Source organism: Hirundo rustica, chromosome 4, assembly GCF_015227805.2.
Source record: "Hirundo rustica isolate bHirRus1 chromosome 4, bHirRus1.pri.v3, whole genome shotgun sequence".
Taxonomy (NCBI): Eukaryota; Metazoa; Chordata; class Aves; order Passeriformes; family Hirundinidae; genus Hirundo; species Hirundo rustica.
In genome coordinates, this window is record NC_053453.1 from 47,044,588 (window position 1) to 47,068,628 (window position 24,041).

At 41.0% G+C, this 24,041-nt stretch overlaps 1 protein-coding gene across 4 annotated transcripts; it reads right to left on the reverse strand.

Moving 5' to 3' along the window:
• Window positions 1-4,532: 4,532 nt before the first annotated feature.
• Window positions 4,533-23,434, reverse strand: USP44 (ubiquitin specific peptidase 44). 4 transcript variants are annotated; one of them, XM_040061765.2, is made up of 6 exons: window positions 23,311-23,434; window positions 16,037-17,545; window positions 7,913-8,111; window positions 7,332-7,440; window positions 6,338-6,543; window positions 4,533-5,932 (listed from the first exon to the last, which is right to left on the reverse strand). In XM_040061765.2, the coding sequence occupies exons 2-6, from the start codon at window positions 17,462-17,464 to the stop codon at window positions 5,733-5,735; spliced, it is 2,142 nt and encodes a 713-aa protein (XP_039917699.1). In that variant the 5' UTR covers window positions 17,465-17,545; window positions 23,311-23,434; the 3' UTR covers window positions 4,533-5,732. The 4 variants fall into 4 exon arrangements, with proteins under 4 accessions (XP_039917699.1, XP_039917696.1, XP_039917698.1 ...); XM_040061762.2 differs by lacking the exon at window positions 23,311-23,434 and adding an exon at window positions 22,999-23,054; XM_040061764.2 differs by lacking the exon at window positions 23,311-23,434 and adding an exon at window positions 22,714-22,800.
• Window positions 23,435-24,041: the final 607 nt, after the last annotated feature.

The following is a 24,041-nucleotide window of genomic DNA, read 5'->3' on the forward strand; positions in this document are numbered from 1 at the left end:
CAATTCAATTTTAGTCTATGTGCCTACATAATCTTTGCCATTGGCATGTCCTCTTGCACAGAATCAAATTTCATGCCATTTTCTGTCTTTTTAAAGTTCACATTTGATTGCACAAGTGGTCGGGGACAAGGAAAACTATTTTTGAGTGTTAAAAGTTACTTCATGCAGGCAAAATAATCTGGAGCATTTGATGTTTTCTTGACATAAAAAGTCATTATCTCTCTTCCTGCTGCAGTGAAATCTGACTTGAATCTCATTTGTAAAGGTAAACTAAAACCTATGGCTCTGCAGGCCTATATGCAATATGTCTTCAAATGCTGTATCTTTACCTCATTACTTGCATATTAAAATGTTCAGTAGTTACTGGTGATAAAAATTACAGCTCTGTTAACATGTCAGTAGAAGTGCCTTAAACATAAGTGCTTAGGAAACAGACACTTCACCTGCTCCTTTACAGTCACAGCCTGTCTCTATAGAAGAGTTCCGAGTTAGAAATACCAGTTTTTTTCTCTTCCGTCTTTGCGTAAAAGCTGCATAATAGACACTGGTGCCGTTTTCGGGTTTTTTTTCCCAAATTACAAGTATTGTTTAAACTCAGTACTGTTTAAACTTGCGGAAATTGATGAAATGGGATACCGAAATGTGTATTTCTAGTGTTGCTGTTTGGGAATCTTGGCATCTCAGCAATGAGTTTTAATTTATGCAGCTGTGTGGTTATGTGAGTACAGTAGCTGCATCGGTTGTGCATTGCAGAGTGAGAGCTGGCACTTGAAAGGATCTCTGGTGAGTGGGGTTGCTGAGTATATTGCTGCGCTTTTCATTTATGCTAACAAGACCATACCCTTCTGCACTACTTGACGGGATACGAGCAGGTTCTTGTAGCCTGGCTGGCTTCCAGCTCACCTATTTTTGTACAAAGTCTGCTAGAAACAAGCAAGGCAAATCTGTTTCAGTTCTTTCCTGCTTATCAGCAATGTCCAGACTTTTGTCTCTAGAAGGTGCCTGTTTAGTAGTAGTAGCTCTGTGTGAGTAGGTGTTGTTTTTACATCTTAAGGCTTTCTTAACTTCATTGATGGTTACTTTAAAACCATTTGGTTTGATAGATCAATTACGTGTTCCCACCCCCCTTTCTTTTTTGACTTGAATATAATAGATGCAGACTAGCAGACCTAGTTTGGACTATGGCCTCAACTTTTTAACTTGCTGGCTGTTAGTTCACAGGTGGAGGCTGATAATCACGTATAACAAGTTGCAGTGGAAATGACTCAGAAAAATACTTGCAGAGTGTCATGACCATTGACCATAAATTTAACTGGGTGTATCTGAATACAAGTGTCCTGTGCTGCTGGCCCTCCTGCGTCCTCCTGCCCAGCAATATAAAAGGCAAACCCTATTTCTGTCTCCTTAAAATAAATTAATTTCCTAGTGCTTTCGTGTTCTTCAAGGCTGCCTTTTCCTGTTGCTGTAGGTGGTGAAAGTCCTGGCTGTGTTGTCTGGTAAGTGAACCATGCTCTCTTGCCACTTGATAAAGGTTTACCAAAAGACTTTTGAGCCAGTTGTTGAAGTCTGTTTTCAAATACCCACAAGATGGGGTCATGTTTCTTTTACGTGCAGGACCAGAAACGACACTAGTTTTTGTAGAAATTATTAGGAGACAGAGTTCAGAAGCTATTTGGCAGGGTTTTTCTTTCACACAGACCTTGTGGGACACACCGTTTAGGGCATGTACAGCTTCACCCTGAGTGCTGTATCCTTTTGATGAAGGCATGGCCTAAGATTTTCCTAATTTTAGACTCGACTACCATGCTTCTCTTAGATGTGGATAAGACAGGGCTGGTGGGTATAACAAACACAGCTGGGTGAGTATAACTGCAACATTTCAAAGAAGAGGCTGAAATGGGTGGGGCATGTGGGGAGGCAAGTGGAGTTCCTGTTCTAGCAAGAAAACTGCCACTGCGTCTTCCTACGTGGCTGTGTCGTGTTCACTTCAGTGTTTCAAAATACCACTTTTATTTCAGAACAGTACAAAACCACAGTAAGATGGTATGGAAGCTTAATGATGGGATGTGTAAACATAATTGGAGATAGGAATTTTGCCAAATCCTCTTTCTTCAGAAAAAAAAAAAAAAAAAAAAAAAAAAAAAAAAAAAAAAAAAAAAAAAAAAAGAGGGTAAGGTGTTTCACTGTTACTAATTTCCCAGGATCATGCACTGTTGGTACTCAGCCTTCTGTGGAACTGTCCAGTCAGCTGTCCAGAATGGGAGGTGGGCAGTGTATTTTCCTCAGTCCAAACACCTTCACGAAGGTGTGTTTAGAAATAAAGACTGTGTAGCTTGAGAAAAGCATGGCATGCTTTGAAGCAGGTTATTTTTTAAGACTTACTTTTTTTCTACACAGATTCAAGAGGCTTTTTTTTATTATTATTTTGAATGTTTCAGTATTTTTAAAGTAAAAGGAAAACCAGACAACTCTGCTGTGGCTCTTTTATCATTTCTGACTTGTGTTTTTGCCATGACAGGCACCTAACTCTTTAACTCAAAGTCATAATAATTTATGATTTGCATTTCTGCTGATGATTACATCTCCCCTTGTTTTACAAAGGTACAGGGCTCTAGGAAAAAAACCAAAAGCTGTGTAGGCTACTCGTCGTGGAGTCCTGTTTTGAGGAGGCTGAAATCTGATTTCCTCCCTTAACCTAAACCCTAAGACTCCTCCCCTAGAATACCCTATAAAACCCACGACCCTGCCCCTTCTCACTGTCTTCACCCTCTCTTCGTCTTCTCTTCGTTTTCACCACCCCCCCCCCCCCCCCTCCCGGCAGGGAGTTGGGGGGGGAATAAATGGATTCTCGAGCACCACCACAAAGACTTGTCTGTTGACCCTGCTGGAGGTTCTAACATCCCTGGACACGATGCTCACTGTTGCCATACGATGCAACAGTCAGCAGTTCAGAGAAAGTAAGTTTTTTCCATAGTTGTTTTGGAAGTGCCTGTGCCCCCAGTTTTTGAAACGACATTTTTGTTTTTTCTTTCAGTTAAGGCTAAATCTCTGAATCCCTTAAATGGGAGAGAGCTCTATAGAAGCTTCCTCTAATACTAGAGAAAAGTGAAGGCATGTGCTGTTAGGATGCACAATGCAATCACCACCTTGGGCTGGAAACTGTTACTATGTTTCAATTTAAGGGGAGGCTACTTTGGCCTGTGTGCTGCATCCCTATGACCTCTCAGCAAGTTTCCAGATGACACAAAACAGGAAGAGCGGCTGGGAGGCCAGCTGGGGGCACTGCCACACAATGGGAGCAGGACAGGCCCAGGAAATGAGACAAGTGGAACCTCAATGCAGCTACAAAGGGAATCACCACGCCTGCTCCTGGGTGGGAATCACAGGCTAAGGGGGGAGCAGCGGCCCAGAGAAGGACCTGGGGTAGAAGCTGTCCATGAGCCATGGAAATGGAGGCCAACAGCCCTAATCTGCTTAAAGGGTGCAGAGCTACTACCTGAACTAGTTAAGTATTAAGAACTGAAGCAGAAGCTGTGGAGGAGAGCACCAGAAAAATCAGCTCACCCTTGTGGTGGACTGCACTAATCATCTCTACCCTCCCCACTGCCTTGATTAGTAGGACTAGAACTCTTTCTCCTCCCCTTCTCTTGTTCTGCCCAAGAGCAGCAATGGGAAGAAAGCTGGATTTGCTTTTGCAGAGGTAATGATGTCTTTCAGAGAAAGCCTTGAGACTTAGCAATCTTTGCTGCGAAGCAGGGGAATAGCTGGAAGCAGAGCCTAGGCACTTTCTAGTAAAGATGACATGGTAAGATTCCTTCTAAGGGACTTGAGTATGTGCTTAATAATATTGATTGAGACTTATGAACTCTCACATCCAAGTTGCTCTCAACGCATCCAAAGACAGAATCTTCCATTAATACTTGACTCTCTAACAATCCCTATTGATGTCCGAAGATATGTGCTTGGAGGAAGAAAAAGTATCAGAAGCCTGAAAGGTGTTCTGAACTATCTGTAAGTAGGAAAAAAGTGTTCAAATTACATTAATTTCCTCACCAGCAAGGACAGCAGAGAAAATATTTGAAAGACTGAACAGCCATAACAAGTACATTTCTCAGATCACTAACTTCAGCACATGGCTTTTGGCAAAGAAAAGAAAAGAAAAGAAAAGAAAAGAAAAGAAAAGAAAAGAAAAGAAAAGAAAAGAAAAGAAAAGAAAAGAAGAAAAGAAAAGACCCACCATGCAAAGAAACCAAAAAAATTCCCCAAGCCAACACATGAACTGTTTTGCACACTTAATTAGGATGAGCACAAGACCGAGAAGTTTGAGATCTGAGGCTATATCCTTGCTATAATATGGCATCTTTCAGAAACAGAAATTATAGCAAAAGTCATTAATAAAACCAGCTGTTAAATCACTGACAAATAGCCAAAGCAGTTGTACAGATAACACCTTAACCCCTGTTAGAAAAACCTAAAAATAAATTTTTAAAAATGTAATGAAAATGTAGGAATTGATTCCAGTACACACATGCTTTTCTGTCCATATCAAGGCATTTTATTGAGGTATAAACTTTGCAGAAGATGAGGTAACAATTTGCATAGGACTTACACAAAATAACTAACTTCACAATTACAATTTAATTGGCATTAACTACTGTATGTGGAGGATTGATAATTCCTGCTTGTTAAATTCTCCTCACTGCAGTTCTGTTAATGCTAGTGGTAAGACCATGTAGTATAAGGTACAGCAGTTATGGGTAATGAAACCAGACTGAGAATACTTTCATGCAAACATTGCAGCTTCTTTCCCTCAGCTGTTTGTTCAGGGATGAGTGAGACAAGACAATGCTTGCTACAGCTTAAAGTAAGCTGGTCCAATTCAAGAAAAGGGATGCTAATGTTCTTGTAGCAACGACAATGAGGTGAGTGTGGTTTTATTGTTGGGGGGTTACTGAGTTTTTTACTTGTTTGTTTAAGAAAACGTTAAGAATTTTTGGACCATAAAAGCCCCTTGTTAAATTACTTTGAATTTGGCACTTGAATTTTAAGTTGTCAGGTTTGTTAAGGCTGAAACACGCTGGTCTTGGTAAAGATACATTCTTGTGTTATTAAACACTCCTCTTACAATTCTTACATGAAAATAACTTAATGCTCTACTTCCTCAAGTTCAGATTTTAAGAAAGTCTATCAGTGTATCTTTAGTATAGCCATTCAAGCTTGCAAAATAATTTCACAGAAAGTTGCCTACAAAAAAATCAGTTACTGACTGACATGTTTTAACATTCCTTGCTGGTGAATGTCAATATTCTAAGACCTAGTAGCAATTCCTACAAGACAGTAAGAATCATGGTATCATTAGAACTATACTATAAAATGTACACAAGCATATACAGAAAATTAATCAGAAAAATATTGGTTGCCCATTGAAGTAAATCTTCTAAACCGATTCAAAAATATTATCAAAATACAAAACCAGCTTAAAAAAAATAGCCTGAGGTAAAAGTTAAATGCACATAGCAATCTCTTCCTTAAAAAAATAGCTGTATTGAAATTCTAGGTACTTAGAAAGTTACTTATTGTCAATAAAAACTTCTGCTAACCATTGTAAAGAGTACTTAAACTAATACAAAACTATATAAACATTGAAAAAGTACAACACTATACTTCCTTTTAAAAATACATAGTTATGACAACTTAAACTTTTACCATACACACAGTTAACTGGCTTTGGATTAGCTGCTACTGTTATCCATGGAACAGCCAGCTAATTCTGTGAGCTGCTGACTTTCAGCTGTGCTAGGACAGGGGACTCTACCACGTCCATTTGCCTGAGTAAGTCGTTGGCTGTAAAACAAAATGTAGGCTTGAGCTTTGCATACTTCTTCCATAGTGCACGTGTTGAGTTTTGAATCATTGCAGTGTACCCAAAATCCTACAATAAGGAAATATATCAGAAAAAAATGTCATCAGGACACTGATTTTAAGTAATTGCATCATATCTAGTAATTAATTAGTGTTTGGTCCCATTTAATGAGTTGTGTACAAACAGTAAACTGTTTCAGTTGATCTGGTTTATTTGCCTCAGTGTTTCAGAAGCCCAGCTTAGATTCCTCAGCTTTAGAGGAGTTTATAGCTGGAACAGCATATGGACTGTTTATCTGCTGTTTTGTACTAATACAAAGACTGAACTGTTGATCTATAGAGCTGCACTTCTCATTCCAGGCAGATCAGCTACAATTGATTCCCTTTTGCTTTTGAGAAAAGACAGTCATTGTATCAGTTTAGAATTAGGAACACCCCTATCTCCCTCACTGCTCATTTCCCAGCTGGTTCCTACCTCCTTCAGAATTGTAGCAGTAGGCAGTGTAGTGCCCTGAGCCAAATCCTTTCCCATGATGCATTACCACAGCAGACAAGTCGTATATGAAGCAGTCAGGCAGGAGAGACTTGAGGGATTCCCTGCAGCAATAAGGCTCCATGTTTAGCATTTGATCAAAACTAACATGTACACCAATCTTCTCACGGTGATTGCGTCCTGACCACCTGGAAAGTTAAATGAAAACTTACCTTTTTTTTTAAAGAAAGAGCACAGCATTCTGAATTATGTTTGAACGTAACATAAAATTTTCACTATTATTCTGTGCAGCAAATAAATGCTAGGGTTTTTTTTCCTAGGCTTCCTGTTTCAATTTTTTATTTCAAGGCTTTTTAAATGTGTCTATGGTACCTACTGTTCTCATCTTCTGAAACATCCATCTTAAGATCTGTGCACTGGTAAGTAGGAAGTATTTCCCACCTGTTATACCTCTTTGGTATTTCTCATTTATTCTATCTAATTTTCAGTTTTCTTTGTACAAGAGAGAGATGGTACTGATGTTGGGCTACCAGTTCAGAGAGACACAGTGTTAGCTTCCCTACTCTGAGGCTAAATGTATTTGTGTATTTAGACACAGGAAGGTTATCTGAGACTTCCACTGAATACTGTCCAGGTTTGTGCATTAGTGATTATGAGCATCCTACTCTACCTCAAGATATCACAAGATTAATTTTTACCAATAGAGTTCAGAGCAAGGTTAGTAGATTTTGACCAAAAACAAGGATAAAATAATTTTGGTACTAAAGTTGCAAGTATCTGAAATCCAGAAAGTTAATTCCCTACTGATATCTTACTAATGTTTCAAGTGAACAAGAAAAAGAAGTTTCCAGTAACTCTTCTTCACTATAGTAGTAAAGGGAAATGAAACTGATGCTGAATAACATTGATCCTAAACAATGGTAGAGCAAGACTGAATCTGTCAGTTTGCAACACTTCTTGTTGTGGTACTACTTACCTAAACCGTTTAAGGTGCAATCTGAGAACCTGAGGTAGTCGACACACCATAAGCTGCTTCTGAGCTTCTGTGAGTATAACTGGTTTAGAAGAAAACTTCCTTCGTTTTGCTGAGGTCAAACACACAGTTACACAATACAAATCTTGGTAACAGCCTTGTATTTCAGTCTAAACTTTATCCACAGACTTAAGAGTGCGGACTTAAATATCTGTGGTACATCCCCCTTAAAAAGGATACACTCTGAGAGCCATTTTGCAAGGATTATTTTATGATGCAAGTGAAAAATACTTGTGGTCACTTACATTAGTCACCTTAATTTGAAAAGGTGATGGCTTCTTCAGCTGGGAGTACTGGAAACCCCATCAGTATGTCATGAGACTGTATCTAAATGAAGCATCACACTTCAAAACATCTTTTGAACAATTTAAACTTCTGGGGGGCAATTAACAGCTGCCAAGTGACCACACCGGGACGTAAGAAAGTCTTTGTTTGCAGTATACTTTTAAGACTTCTATACTTGCACTGTCAGTTTATATTTTACACAGAGAACGTATGCATGAGTACATACTGCCTTTACTCACTGTTGCACTGATCACATGCATATATCTTTCCTTCCAAAGCTTCAGTTTCTGTAAACTTGGCCAGCATTTCTGTCAGCAGACATGGATACTGAGATGACATCTCCTTGCCATTGCTGTGATACCTCTCAGGAAACTCCAGGGACAGGTCCCAGAAAGGTTCTATGGTATTTGATTTATTGTCACAGGCAAGACATGTAACCTGCAAAAAAGATATTCACCAGCTGCTTACACTTAAAAATGTACGTTGCTAAACACGTACCATAACATAGCTCTAAAAAGAGATTCTTTTTCCTTGAGATAACCAAGGGTAACCAAAGACAAGACAAAATGTTTTAACAACAGAGATGACACACCTAATTCCTTTTCTCTGAAGCAGCATGTCCAAAACTGTTATCACAAACAAGTGTTCTTATGTTTTACTGAGAAACAGAAACAGTGTCAAAACGTTCTGTCTGGGACTGTCCAAAAGAAAGCAGCTGGTGAAGTCTCAGGAGTCTTTTCTCCAAAAGGAAAATTTACATGAGAAATTATAATATAAGTTAATTTTAAAATAAATAAAAATAAATTAAACACACACACACACAAAAAAAAAAAAAAAAAAAAAGAAAAAAAAGAAAAAAAAAGAAAAAAAAACCAAAACAAAACAAAAAAAAGGAACAGCTGGGGATTTTAAAGTCATATCCTTCTTACTTTGTAAGTCTTCCAGGGAAGCCTGGATTAGGAAGCACACTTCTTCAAAGAAAAATTAACAGGTAAAAATAATTTATTTCTTCTTTCAGTAAGTGGATCCATCGTCACACTAGGGAAAGGACAAGCAGTAAGACAACATAAATAAAATGTAAAGAAGTGAAGTGAGTCAACCTGGAAAATGCAAATACTACAGCAGGAGACAATAATTTACTATAACAATCAATATTTAAGAAAGTAAAGTTAAAAGCAGTAGCTCTTCCAAGCTGGAAAAACGACACATTAGGTGTTACATGCTTCCTATTTAGGAAAATACCACAAGTTGTTTGGAACAACTAACACAAAGACATAGTAATAAAGGAATGAAAATTCATGTGACATCCAAAGATTTTTATTTCACAGAGACCCCTTTATGCTGCTGCTGTTCTACATAAATTCAGTGTAGTCCCCTTCAGTTTGGTTAGTAAGCCTACACAAGTGTGAAAGTACACATAGTTGTGTTCAGATGCTCCCCTGTTTTCCTCTGAAGGTTTGCTGTTAGGTAATTATTCACCCTGCTTTCTTACTTCATTTATACAAGGACCTATCTGTCACCTCATGGTATCTTCCTCCTAGATGTTCTTGTAACTGCACTCAGTAGCTGCAACAGCTTATACTCCATCTCTGCATTAGCCACCTAGTGCACGTGTGGATTTGTGTCCCAGCATGAACATTTAGCAGCGCAGTTAGAAAAGCTGTTAACTGTTGTAAGATGAAAATGCCACTGCCTTGTTCTTAGAAAACAAAACTTCAAACTTACACGGCAGAAAAGAGGAGATTCTTCTGTTTTAATTTACACTGTCAGGAGCGTCTTTTGTAAGTGCTAACATCTGGCAACATTTCAAAGATAAATTATTAGTAATTCAGAGCTGAAATCTAGACATGGGAGACAACACGGTATGTTTGGCCACAGTTCAACCACACTCCAGCTTAAACCCAGAATGACTAATAAATTTCTGCTGTACAAATGGGTAACTTTGTTGGGCCAAAAGTTGATTTAATTGATGAGTTACTTCAGAATTTGTTGCGCATGAATGCGCACTTAAGATTAAGGAACTCAGGATGTAGAACACACATGACCTCACTACAAATAATTTTAACACAATCTGAGGTTTAAAATTTAGCGTATTATATTAATAATCTAGATCAAGATCTTATTTCCCAACTAGCTAATGAGTACTATTCCAGAGAAAAAGAAATAAATAACAGACCCAGCTTCCAGTTTTGCCAGTCAAAAAACCTGAAGAAGACAAACAGATGCAATAAATCTGCTTCTTATCTCATCATGCAACTGTGAGCAAAACTGATTCGTGGGGACAAAACCCTGATATACTGATATACAGCTGCACTTATTTCCTCAAATCCAAGCCAGTCCCCACTGTAGCAGAATTAAACTGGGATTTAAGTAGTTGCCAACAGCCCGGCAACCCGACACACCTGGACAAGTGCGCCCAACCCCATCAGCCCCTGTGCGCTCACTGCTCCTGGACATGGTGGGAAAGGACAGCCAAGCATGGCTGCAGCAAGGGTGGAAGTCGCTTCCTTAGCCAGGCCTGCGCTTACCAACTGGATTACTCAAAGAGCAGGAGGATTCCCAGCCTTCTGTGGAATCCATCTACACTGGCCTGTCCATTGGCACTGGCTTCACGACATTCCCATCACTGCTCTTTCTGTCCTAAGAGGGACTCCTTTATCTCACACTCCATTATCATTCACACAGTGCAACCCAGATTTTCTTTCTCCATGAGAGGGGCAAATATTGTAAAAACTGTTCAAAAGTTGGTTGAGTGAGATGAGATTTTATAAAACACAAAACAAAAAGAACTCCAAACATGAACTCAAAGAGCAAAAACTTTATTAATTTGTCCAGTATAACTTTGTATAGTGTAAGTATGCACAACAATAATAGGGAAGGGAGTCTACCCTAGCAATTTCATTAGTGATGTCTATCTTTATGATTATAATTTATAAATTCAGAGTTTTATTTCATATAATAATTCAGAATTCCCATTATAATTCAGAATTGGTATTATAAGAAGCTTTAATGCAGTCATTTACAGGAAGGCAAACAAGAAGTTCACATTAGAGCAAAGTAAATTACAGGTTTTAACTAGTCTGAAATCTCTACCTTATGTTCTGCCCTGACAACCCTCTCATGCCTTGAAACACGGGTACTAAATACAATTGTTTGGTTAAAGCTCAATTCAACCATGGGCCAAAGGCCAGACTGAAAAGATGTGGATCAAATTGCTTGATTCAAGCTAAGTACAGAGACTACTCAGACAAGCATCATTGTGGCCACAATAATGTGATGGACAGCCACTGCCCTGGATGGCATTCAGTGTAAATGCAGCCAAAGAAAATAGTTAACATATTGCTGCAGAAAAAGCCAACTCTATCATCAACTGTTTTGCCTATGTTCCCTGCACTTGCACGGAAGAAAGAAAACTCTTAACCACCCCTGCTCCAAATCTATTTTTCGTTTGTTTTTAAGAAGAGTAAAATAGCCAGTCCCATTTTTGTGCTTTCACTAGATGAGACATTTATATATAATGATTGGTAACTCAATTTTTGCACAGGAAAGTAACTGAATTTAAAGTGGATCTCTGAAATACAGCTACAGTTCAGAATTCACATGACGGAATAAAAAAAACCCAACTGAACTTTGCAGTGATAAGCATACAGCATAATCAAAGTGATCTTTATCTATTTAGGGGAATAACATAAAGCATAACCACAGCTAACTGTGTTCAATGATTCAATGGCCTCTTATAGATTAATTCAAAATGTTACTTTTATCTAGTTGGAAAACAACTTGACAATCATTTTGCAGTTCAGGCCAAACATAAAAGCCAAAGACTAACACCAAAATACAGAAATCAGTATACATGACATCAACTGGTTTAAGTACAAACCCTCCCATTACCTGCCTCAAGTTCTCGTCTTTCTAAAAGCCTATTCAGTGGCAGACTTAATACGCAGCAGTTCATAGATCACCTTCAGCATTCTCCCCCAACCTAACTCACAGCATACTACCCAAAACTGAAGGCTTTCAAACAACTCAAAAATCACATTTCCCCTTTTCTCAGACAATCTGTCCTGAAATACGCTTTCAGAATAGTTCATCTACTACCCTGGTTAGAACCTTCTTCATTCTTTGAGACCTGGCATATTTGTTTCTCTGATCACTGCGTGCTGTTACTCTGTCGGGCTGAGCAGGAGCAGGGGGAAGCATTTTGCTCTGATTCCACCTTGAATGATCAGGAAGCCATCAAACTGCTTAGGAAGTTTTAAGCATGACTAGAGGTATCAAAAGCTATCACACATTGCTATAAAAAATATCGGAGCAAATTTTTCTGAGAGGTCTGCAGATGACACAAAGCAGGAGGAGTGATTGGTAGGCTGGCTGGGGACACTGTCACCCAGTGGGAATGGGACAGGGCTGGGAAATGGGACAAGAGGAACCTTATGCAGCTCTACAAAACGTAATACCACATCCTGCTCCTGGTCAGGAATCACCCAGGCACCAGTACAGGCTGTGGGGAAGGGAATGACCTGGGGGACAAGCTGTCCATGAGCCAGTAACTGCAAAGGAGGCCAGCAGCCTCCAGAGATGCATTTGGTAGAGCATCACCAGCAGATCCAAGCACGTGATCCCTGCTCTCTCCTCAGCCCCCACACAGCTGAAGTGCTGGGCCCAGTGCCTGGAAAAAAGGAAGACATGGATATGCTGGACTGAGTCCACCAAAGGGCCAGGAAGATGATGAAAGGCCTTGGACAGATCTGACCTATGAGGAAAGCCTGAGAGAGCTGGGACTGTTCAGCTCAGAGAAGGAAGCTCAAGGTGGATTTTATCCTTGGTACGGGAATTTCTGCTCATATGATTTCTGAATACATGTGGCACACCATAAAATCTGCTCTTTCAATTTCTGATTTTTAAAAAGACACCTGTCCCCTTCCTTGCTTAATATGGACAAAGTTGAAATAAAGATTCTTCAAAAAATTGTTGCACACTGCGCTATTTAGCTGGTACCATTTAAAAAAACACAAGCCAAAAAACACTTGAGACAACAGCGAACATACTTAAGCTCTTGAAGAGTACTTTGAAGATCTGTGAGCCAATGCCACATGAGTGGCATAAAGATCACTTTACCACTGCCACATGAGGTCACAGCACAGTAATTTCTCCTTTCCCACTGAAGGACTCAGGACAGGAGACAGTAAGTACCTGCCATAAGACTACAAGCACTGAGGGATTTAAAACAACGAGGATTTTAACAGATATATTGAAGTCTCCTCAGAGTCCCAATGGGGTTGAGAGGCATGAGCCACGTTCTCCAGATAACTGCTTCGGGAAGACTAGCATGTGAAAAGACAGAACAGAGGGGAAGGGTTTTGCACCTCTAATGCAGATCTTTACTTCTCTTAGACGTACCGGGTATTGCAGTTTCATAGTACTGCCAAGTAAAAAGCTGAAATCCTAAAATGGGTATTAGAGTAAATATAAAATAAAAAAACAGATTTGCTTATGCTATTCTTGGAGTTACCCATTACCTAGTCTAGTACTCCATAAAATAGTAAAATATTTCAAGAAGCAGATGAAGAAAATGTCCTTTAAATCAGTTGAGAACACAGCAAACCAAAGCCAACTACACCTCATATAAAACATTAAATTGTTTTGACATTACCCAAAACTTTTCCTAGTTATCAAAAAGTAATCTGCGTAAGATTCTCAAACACTCGGTTCTCTGCTTTCTTAATCTTACATCCTAAATTCAGTTAGTGCTGAACCAGGCAGCACTTCAATAGCAACAGACTGATGGCAAACTCAAGATTATGACTTCCCTTAAGTTAAATTAGAACTAGAAGGGGGGAAAAGTTTAGCTGCACATGTGAAAGCAATGTGATACCGAAGTAAATACACAGCTTATCAGCACTGTAAGGGATCCTCTGCAGACTTTATCAAGAGTAGTTCATAGTATTCCTGAGGCTTGAAGGTCGGAGAGATTGAGTTCATGGCACTTGAGTATCCCACAGAATCAAGTATCTTGAACTTGTATTTTTGTACATATGGGCAGTAAGTATGATAACATTTTAGGGGTTCTAAAATGGAAGGCAACTGCACACAGAAACACGCTTCCCAATTCCCCTTTTTCAATGAAGCAAGATGTAACAACACGCTAAGACTAAAATCCTGTCTCATTTTTAATAAGGCCAGCTGGGAATGGCTCCAACTATCTTCTAGAGAGAAACTGTAATACTGTCACAGTATTACACATTACTTTATTTTTATTACTATATTTATCACAGTATATACTTTATCTTGTAGGTAGATAAAGCTAAGCCTGTAAGGGCTAAACATACACTCCTTGCTTTTAAGAGCTAACACAGTCCAAGACGCAATGACATAGCAAGAAGTTTGGGGTTTTTTTTCAGCCCTGCATGAGTGTTTTCTTGCCTTTTTTGTTAACTTCATTAAAGTTCTGACAAATGCCTAGTGAAATCATGATGTAGGAATCTTACTGAGGAAAGGAAAATAATTGCCCAACAGAGTTTTTAAAGTTCATCTTTCCATGTGCAAACACCAGGGACTAAATCATTAAGATTACTTGAATATATTTTACAAGGAAGAAATCTTCAGGGCTTACCTTTTCCTTATAATATTTATCACATTCAAAACCACAAGTGAAGATTAAACTAAAAAAGAAGTGGCAGAAGAGAAGGGGAACACTGGGAGAGGTAAAGTGTTGAACAGTCCATGGGAACTGTCTAATGAGCCAGGGAGAAATTACTAGATACTCTTTTCCTTGTTCCTCTCACTTCAGGCATTCCTCAGTCCATCAAGGCTGTATCCTACACACACATTTGGAACAGCTGCAATAAGAGCTGTATGTAGCAACAGAAATCACAGGATACCTCTTCACATAAAGCTAAAAATATGTGAAAGCAGTTATTACTGAAATGATGCTGTGTCTTTAGACTCTTGAAAATTCTCATCAAAGCAATGAATCCTGTAAGGAGGTTCACAATGCAAGCAAACCTCGTCAGTATTCCTAAAAAATTACTTTATTTTGCTGACAAAATTGCTATTTTGGAGAGGAATGGAACTTTTAAACAAAAAACTCTTTAATGACATAATATACTAAATACTTCCAGTTGTGCAACACAGACACGGGATATGTACTACCCAAGGAAAGGAAGTATGCCACAGAAGTACCCATACACTGGGCCAGACAGAAGGTAGCTGGTAGATCCAGTTCTATTGATAGATCTAACAGTTTTCAGTAGTTTCACAAAACCTAAAATGACTGACGACTGACCTATGCTGCAAACAACCCTGTTACCTTCCTATGAAGTTTACATGTATTGCAGCAGTAAACAATCCTACCTTAGTCAAAAACCACTTAAATTTCCAGTTTTACATATTAAAACATTAAACCATCAATCAAATAGTCAGAATACCAGAAACAGACACTTTTGTGATAAGCCTTTTCTTTACACACAATATTCATCAAATGCTTCCACACTCCCTCAGTAACATATTCATGTATACTACAGATCCATTCCAGGAGCCAAGAATTTACCAACTTCTGTTCCTCCTTCAATGTGGTTAGTTTTCAGATTAATTTAACAGAAACAAGCATTTGTTTGTTGAATCAGTATTCAGACATTTCTACACACATACCGTCGGGATATGAGTAATATCAGTGAAATACTTAACAAGGAGCTGAAAAGTAGGGGCGGGGAGAAAAAAAAAAAAAAGCAGTCATGCAGAAAGAAAGAAAACCACCACTGGCTCCACCCCACAAATTTTGTTCCTGTGTTGACAGAGCCTTCTGTATCTTTGTGTTGTAAGAGAAAAGAAGTATTAGTATTTCTGTACATAAAATCATTACATGCAATTACTCACTGGTAACCAATCTCAAATTCAAGCTATTTAGTGAAATAATACCCTGTTTGACATCCATTACCTAATCAGTCTCTACTTACATTGAAGATTAACACCTTCCTTAACACCTTTTATCTAGTAGCACTATAGTGATAAGCCAGATACTTAAAATTGTAAATTCTTCACTCCTTCAAATGAGTTAGTGCTCAACAGAAAATACAAGTATTTCTCAGTAAGTGGAAAGGAGCGTTTCAAAATAACAAATTTAAGACTTTTATGATTAAAAGGTGTATTGGGTTTGAAGGGCTTAGGTTTTGGTAGTGGGAGGGCTACAGAGTGGCTACTGAAACTGTAATATTTCTTCTAAAACTGTGTAATATATCCTCACCATCCAGCCTCAATAGTTATAACTGTATAAACCTTTGAGATATGTCCATCCCTGACTGACTAGAGCAAATCTAGAACTATAAATCATTAAACACCTTGAAAAAAGTAATCATAAAACATACCTGACTTAGCAGCTGTCCATGAAAAATGTTGTTAACCACATTCAAAACCTGCTTTATAAGTTTTCTTTGAGAAGCAGGGATGAGAGCTGGGTATCTGGTCCCTGTAGTCTCCAGTTCCTGCTGTACTTTATCCAAAAGTTCACAGAGAAATTCCTGAGCATCTTGTTGGGCATACCCTCTAAAGGCTGGAATTAGTCTCCACACAGAATGAAGCATAGCAAAAGGAGACACCAGTGCCCATTTGCCAGACCACATAACCTGGAACAGAGTATGCAACTCATGACAGAGAGAAATATGCTTTGAACTGGGCTCCCTGGGCTGAATAAGTTCCATGCTTTTTGATGCTCCTCCACTTAATCCAGAGGATAAACTAGGCCGCCTCACAGAATATGATCCCTTTACTGTCTCTTGGTTTTCATTCATGTGTAATGTTGAGGCAGCTATTGACTGGTGTTTAGATGAAGATCTTGTTTTACCATTGGTCGCTGCTGCCAGCAGTTCCTGAGTTTGGTTGAGATCAAGCTTTAAAAAGCATTCTCGAAAAATAAGTAAGTGACTTAATACCTGCAGGACAGAATTCATATAGCATGTGTTTCCCAGGTTTCTCAGTCCTGTCACTCCAGGAGTCACTGTAGGCCTTCGTTTAATTGGAGAGTCACTTACTTTTTTCAATCTCAGCTCTTCTGAGGTATATGCTTCTTTCAACTCTGCCAAAAATTCCATGTTCTGTGACGTTTTTTGAGGGCAGGGTTCTGGTTTTAAGGACATTCTAATCTGATTTTGTAAACGACTGCTCTTTCTTGGAGGCATCTTTTCCATCTCTGCTTTCAACTCACGCTTTCGTTCTTGTCTTCTCTTCCTAGCTTTGTCCCTTTTCAGCTCTGCTTCTTCTTGACGTCTTTCCTTTTCCAAAATCCTTTTTCCAGTAGGTGTCAACTCAAGCCACAATCTGAATACTTTGCCAAGGACTGCACGCCGTCGGTGCCAGAGAGCTGTGAACATCCTGTCTTCATTCCGAAGCATGGCTTGGGCACCACCGTGCGCAAGGTAGGAATCATCGCTTGTACCCATAGAACGCAAAGTCCTCCCACTTCGAGTAGTGCACTCATAGTTTTGACTCTTGATTGCACTTAATGTACTCCGCAAGAGTTTTAAATCACCGGTTGCGTTGTCATTGAGAACATAATCGTCGCAGAGATAACAGAAAACGTACAGCTCATTTACTTCCAATGCCACTGGGTGACTGCTCTCCTGAAAGTGCTTTAGTGCATGTTCTTCGATGTATCTTCCACACGCCACATGCGAGCAGCTGAGGCACGCCCACACAGATTCCGTAGTATTGCAGTCCATGCAATGCCATTTCTGAGGATTGAGAATGGAGTGATCTTGGGCCAGTCGCAGACGTCCTACGTGTTTACACTTATCCATTGTTAAAACTGAAACTGCAGAGATATGCTCGCAAAACCCATAATCCAAACTATTTTCTGCCCATGATATTTCAATCTGCAACTAAAAAAAGAAAAAAAAAAAAGTTATAGTTCATAAATACCCAACTATATCCCTTTTACAGAAGTCAGTGTACCAAATTCATTTTGAGATGAAGATCACTACCATCGTCCAGCTGAGTCCCACCAAACACATGAAAGAAATCAGTCACGTGGAGCCACAAACACACTCAACACCTGCAACAGCAGCTCCATGTTCATACTAAATTGCCTGTATACCACTGTTTATATTCCCAGCGCTTCGTGGCTCATGACTGAAGCATACTAGCTACACTTTAGGCCTGGTTTGGTTTAATTAAGGGGCACTGATTCATTAAAAGATGCTGTTACAGAGTTTGGATATAAACACAATCTAAAGTGAGAAAGGCTGCTCAGAGAAGCTGTAGATGCCCCCACTCCTAGAACTGTTAAGGGCCAGGTGGGATTGGACTTTAAATAACTGGGTCTAACTGGACGTGTTTCTGCGCACAGCAGGGGATGGGACGACAGGATCTTTACGGTCCCTTGCAACTCAAACCATTCTGTGATTCCAAAATTCTCCTATTAATTCAACCCCTAAGCACAGAGATGCAGAAGTGCAAAGTTCACTTAAATTTATTATATTTACACAGTGCCAACAGTTCAGACAAATGAGGCTTTATACAACTCAAACCCTTAATTAATCCATACCTTTAATTAACTCACTGCCCCTCTGTGCTCAGTCAAGCCCATTATACCATTTCTATAATAATTTATCTTAAATACCTACATTTTAACATGCCATCCTAACACCTCTGAAAGAGTAACTTGGCAAAGCAGAACTTGATTTGTTAAGACAGAAATACAAGGAGGTATCTACATCAGTTACCACAAACTTCATAAAAACTTTCTAATCCAGGTCTTCAAAAGATAATTTAAAAATCCAGCTAGCACTGATTTACATCCTTTATTAAGTTTGTATGGTTGCATTTATTTGTTCACAACTGCTGTTTTTGCTTCCTCCTATAAGGTGCATTTACCCAAAACAGACAGTCTCGATTAGCAAAAAAATTAAAGAGACAGCAATTCATTCTTGTTTTTACCATTTTCTTAGACAATTTTGTTTATGTACAACATCTAGAGATAAATTATAATGGTGCTATGATGAATCAGGAAGTGATTACATTTGATCTCGGGCATTTGTGCCCACCATATGACTGACCAGAAGGGCCAAAGAGCACACAGCACCATATGTACAGTGCTTGCCAGATAAAACAATTAATTCACCTGAGGAGTTCAAGGCTTTGTCAAATATTCAACCTATGCCAAGTGAGATGAGCTTGCCATTACAAATACTTGCTCTGGACCTGGCCTAAGCTGTTCAGTATCAAGGTCCTGGATTCTATGCTTTACAGGTAAATAAGCCATACTACAAAAGTAGTGAGTGATTTACACAACTCTTGACAGAACCAAAAAAACTATATTCCGGCCATTAGCTTTAAATATGCTAATATTTGTCAATTTCTACAGTTCTGAAGCACACAAGAATAGGTTATTCAATACAGAACAGATGTTTAGTGTAAAATAAGATAAAGCGAAAAAAGATAAAGAGAATAAAGTAAGATAAAGGAAATTCTAATGTACAACGACATTACACCACTAAAGAAGGGAAACAGGTAGAAGGTTGCAGATGGCCAGAAAAGAAGCTCTAATTTTCATCTGGTACTTAAATAAAAACTGTCATTAAAAAATTCAACCAAAAATGAATTTGGTTTGTTTAGCTGACCCACGGCTAGTGCCTTTTAAAATGTTACTATACAGATACCAACATAAGAGCTGTAATACCTCCCTAAGCACATAATCACACCCAGCATTGCATGTGTCACATAGAATTTATGCTGTAATGAAGAAAAGCTTGAACCAGCTGCAGAGAATCTAAGAAACTGTACACAGTTTTACATGCCCACATTAATCTCTCATTCATTCCTGCTAAGAGTTGTTTCCAGTCCATACTGACTGCACCAAAGAATTTCAGGCACCATGACCTCTGGGGAGCCATTCAGCAGCTCCCAGATCAAGTACCAAGCCACAGTGCATTAAGGGAGGTCGACATCTCTTGTGTGCTATGGTCAACAGATCACAAAAGTAATGGCTTGCATAACTTTTTCCATCTTGCTTGCAACCATAACATTCATTCCCTCTAAAAGGCAATCTTAATCTGCAGGCTGCCAATTAGATTCTTTCACAAATAGTTGTGCACAGTAAGTTTATTTTTATATTGTCTTTATAAATAAGACAATCAGCATTATCTCGTGTCTTCTAGTCTGACAACCTCTTTTCCACAATGAAGTGGAACTTTTGCAACACTGATATAATTCAGGATAGTAATATGTATGTAAAGTGTGCTGCAACAATTAAATATGGTATAGAGAATTTTAAGGGACAAGACTCATCTTTGTGTTGGCTAACATACATAGATTCTACTGCATAACGTATTAGTAACAGTCCTTTCCAGCAGCCCAGAAAAGAACACTAAACCCTGCCTTCCCACGGGGCTGAAATACACAGCAATGCTGTCAGTCAGAGGAACCTGACAGGTCAACTCTGCATTTGTTAAAAGGCACTGTGTAAAGCCTGTGCCTTATTTTTCTTTCCTTTTAATACTATATGATCAGATTGGTTTTTTCACACTTTTAAAAACATTCTCAAGACTAAAACTGCTTACATGCCTCAGTGTAAGCAGATATTGGGACTGAGGACAGAAGCAGTCCTCAGTGGACAGCCATTGTGTAAATCAGGACTGCACATTTAAGCTTTTCATGCAAAAGTAGCACAATTCTACGAAAGCGCAAGATCAGCACCTCGAAGGGAAAAACCTAAAGCCCCAGCTCCCCCAACAGCAACCAAGCCAGCATGACATTTTCCCACCTACGTCGATGTGTGGAGAAAAGAGATGGTGGAAGGGGGAGGGGGGAGGGAACAGCATGGGATAAGTCTTTCTTTGAAAAAAAGTGAAGAAATCAAAATGCAGTTTGGTCAAAAGGACAGCAATATCTGAAAACACTGCAGAAAAGCTTAGAGTGCAAAAGTGAGACCAAGAAAACGTCAGATGAACGCCAGGCAGCACACTGACATCAGGAATGTTTGAAGTAGTGAGACTGCATCAACCCACAACACTTAAAAACTGTACCTTAGAACCAAAACTTGGCAAAAGATCTCAGGGCAAAAACAGGAGTGACATGACAAATAATGGTGGAAGAAATGAGAAAAATACTGCATATACTCATTCTCATACCTGAAAACTGCAGCTGGAATAAAACAGTACAATCTAATGCTCCGATGTTAGAATTCCCTAAAGGAAGTTATTCAGCCCTAGTTTCTGCATTCTTCCCTCCTGAGGTTCAGTTCTGTGCACACACACAAAGAAACTTTGAATCAGTTGAGCAGCACTTCAGAGATCAAGCCCCCCCTCTGTGTTCTTATCACAGACCTGAGCTGAAGTAGTAAGCAAAATAACAACTACTAGCATACAGAATGCTATTGAAAGCACTAAGTTGTCTGGAAACAGAGAGGTACACAGAAGTTTTTTCTGGCACTAAAGTTTCACAAGCCAGAAACAAAGATGTATAGAAAAGGATTTTTTAACTGTACCATATTTCAACCTTCCTGACATGCCCATTCCTTTTGTTCCTCTCAAGAATAGCTGGCAAAATGTACATTTTTGGGTAACTCATGAGCTGAAAAAGTACTTGATGCCAAAACCAACTTAGAAGTCATGAAAATTGATTGTTTTCTTCATTTCTGATCCATTTAAAAAAAAAAAAAAAAAAAAAAAAACAAAACACAACAAAACCTACCCAATATTCTAACAATTTAAGGGTAATTTCACAGCTGATAAATTTATAAAACGTAACTACAAACAAAAGGATCTATTTTAGTCACTACCTGTGACTAAATAAATGAGAAGTCTCAAATATTAGACCAGAAATACAGTACAGAATTTTACAATTATATATACACGTACGTGTGCTCCTGTGCCCCATTTATATTCTGGCTTTTAAATCAGATGACCATTTACCAACTGATTTTCAACAGGTTCAGAATACCAGTTGAATATCTGAAAACAAGAATCATGGGTACTTAACTCAAAGTTTTAGATAATAAATACACTAACTAGAAGGCAGATGTCCTGCTTTATTGCTTTTTAAAACGAGGTTTCTTTACGGAAATAATTTAACGACACATTTATGTGCATAACTTCCAGCTGCAGTACAGTCCTGCAGGCCTAACATTCTAGACTTGAAATCAAAGCAGCACTTCAAAAAGATGTTTTTTGAATTATTTCCGATTTCCAACAGAACAGCCTTTGACAAGAAACCCCGAGGTCTCCCTTCTTTAACGCCGTGCAGATCGCCATTATTCTTTTTTTTTTTTTTTTTTTTTTTTTTAAACCAGCTAAAGATTGTACATCGCAGTGTGCTGCTCAGAAGTGGTCATTTACACGAGGACACCAGTGACAGCGGTACAGCTTTACAATCGATGTCTACTACTGCAAATAACCGCGCTTTTCCTGCAGTGGAGACTTCACGATAAACAAACAATACCGATCGAAGCACTTTCACACAAGCACGAAAAACAAGGCACTTCTTACTGATCTGAAGTTACACTTGACATTTCTTCCCGTTTAGAAAAACGAGCATCTCTGACTGCTCTGACAGCCCCTGTTCTGACAGCCCCTGCAAGCACAGACACTCCGGCGAGGGTGGCCCAGGGCTCGCTGCCGTTCCCGCAGAAGGTCCGGCGCTTCCCGGCGCACCGTGACATGGCGCGACTTCGCCTCCGGCCACGACACGCAGGAGCCGACAGCAGCGGGCCCTGCTTACCGCCGCCCTCCGCTCCTCCCCGCGCTCTCCCTCGCCTCGACGTCCTCCCTACCCCTCAGGGACGTGTGAGGGAGCGGGCCCCGTGCAAGGGCTCCCCGCCACATACCGAGCGCGGCGGGAAGTCGGCAGAACCGCAGTTGCCCGGCGGGGGTGGCCGGTCCGCAGGGTCCCGCTCCCCCGACCCCACGCCGTGCCGTGCCCGGCTCGCCCCCGCGAAAACGAGCGCCCCCTCCCTCAGGTGCCCCACCGCAGGCACCGCGCCGCTGCTACCGTCCCTCCCCGGGGAAAAGGCGCCGGTGTCTCCCGCCCCACGCTCCCCTCCGCCGGGCACCTGCTCCCCGCAGACCGGCCGCGGGCGGGCTGGCAGCGCCACTGCCGCTCCCGCCCGCCGGTCCCGCACGCACCCTTCACCCGCCGCCATCTTGAGCACCCCGAGCCGCCGCCGCCTCGGAGCGGCCCCTCCGCGACGTCAGTGCCGCGCGGGCCGCCCCCGCCCGCCCGGGGAGCGCAGCGGGCAGGGGGGCCCGCGGGGAACCGCGCGGCGGTGGCGGGGCAGCGGCGCGAACATCCCCGCACTCGCCCACCACCCGCATCCCCGCGGCCGCCCCGCACCCACCTCCCCATCGCCATGCGCTGGCGGCGGGTCTGTCACCAGATTTGTAGTGGCAACCGAAGTCCTTCCCACGTCTCCTCCCACCTCCCCCGGCCTCCCCCGCCCGCCGGGCCGAGCGGGCCGGTCCCGCGGAGCCGGACGAGGGAAGCCTGCTGTGGAGCGCCGGGGCCCGTCGGGAGCCGGTTCCCGAGGCGCCGAGGAGCTGCCGCTGCCCCGGCTCGTGCCCGCGGGGCACCTGTTTGCCCTGCGGTGGGTCTGTACCCGGCCGGGAAGAAGGGGGGTCTTGGCCCCTCCATGAGGGGGGCATTTTCCTACGTTTTCACCCGTGATTTGTCATCGGTGGCGTCGTCCTTGTCCGAGCACAGCACAGCGGGAGCTCTGTGGGGTGGGCTGAGCACTGCCCTGCGCCCCAGGCCTCGCTCAGTGGTTCGCAGGTGCCGCCAGGAGCCATCCCTGGCTGGGGAGCCGCCTGGACGTGACAGTCACACACCGTACATGGGGAGCTCAACCCATGAAAATCCGTCATATCATATCTCTGTGCATGTTGTTTGTGGAAACTTCTGCAAGGCAGCTCACGTGATAACCCCATCTCTTATCAGGACTCTCTTACGCATCTATTGAGTACTTTTTCAGTCTCAGGTTTTGTTACGAAAACTTAAATAGGCAAACGACTTGTAAACCCACGTCCTGCAGATGTCCTGGTTTTTAAATCTGATGCCTCTTTACTTTCAGAACTAAAGTTTCTGAAGTGCAACCAACTTGTTTTAGCTGCTTTCCAGTTCTGCCAGCGCTGAATTAATTTACAGTTGTGCATGCCTTCTGCTCTGCCCTGTGTGTACAGGCAGGCTGTGTTTGGGACAAGAGGAATCTGGTGAAAACCCCCTTCTGACTGGGCAGCATCACTTTCTGCAGCCAGCTGAAGCAGGCTGGCTTGTGGTTTATGTGAACCTGCTCAGAAAGTCAGTGCATGGTGCTGCTGGCCATTGCAGGACGTGATTGTGATGCGTGTGTTGCTGCTTAGTCACAATAAATGAGTAGTGGTCTGA

Bases quoted from the DNA above. Each gene is read 5' to 3' on its own strand.
- USP44 (XM_040061765.2), bottom strand. From the start codon at position 17,464: ATGGATAAGTGTAAACACGTAGGACGTCTGCGACTGGCCCAAGATCAC. The intron at 7,441-7,912 runs GTGAGTAAAGGC...GTTTGACCTCAG, and splicing joins TGCATGTGATCAGTGCAACA to CAAAACGAAGGAAGTTTTCT. The intron at 6,544-7,331 runs GTAAGTAGTACC...TTAACTTTCCAG, and splicing joins TTGCACCTTAAACGGTTTAG to GTGGTCAGGACGCAATCACC.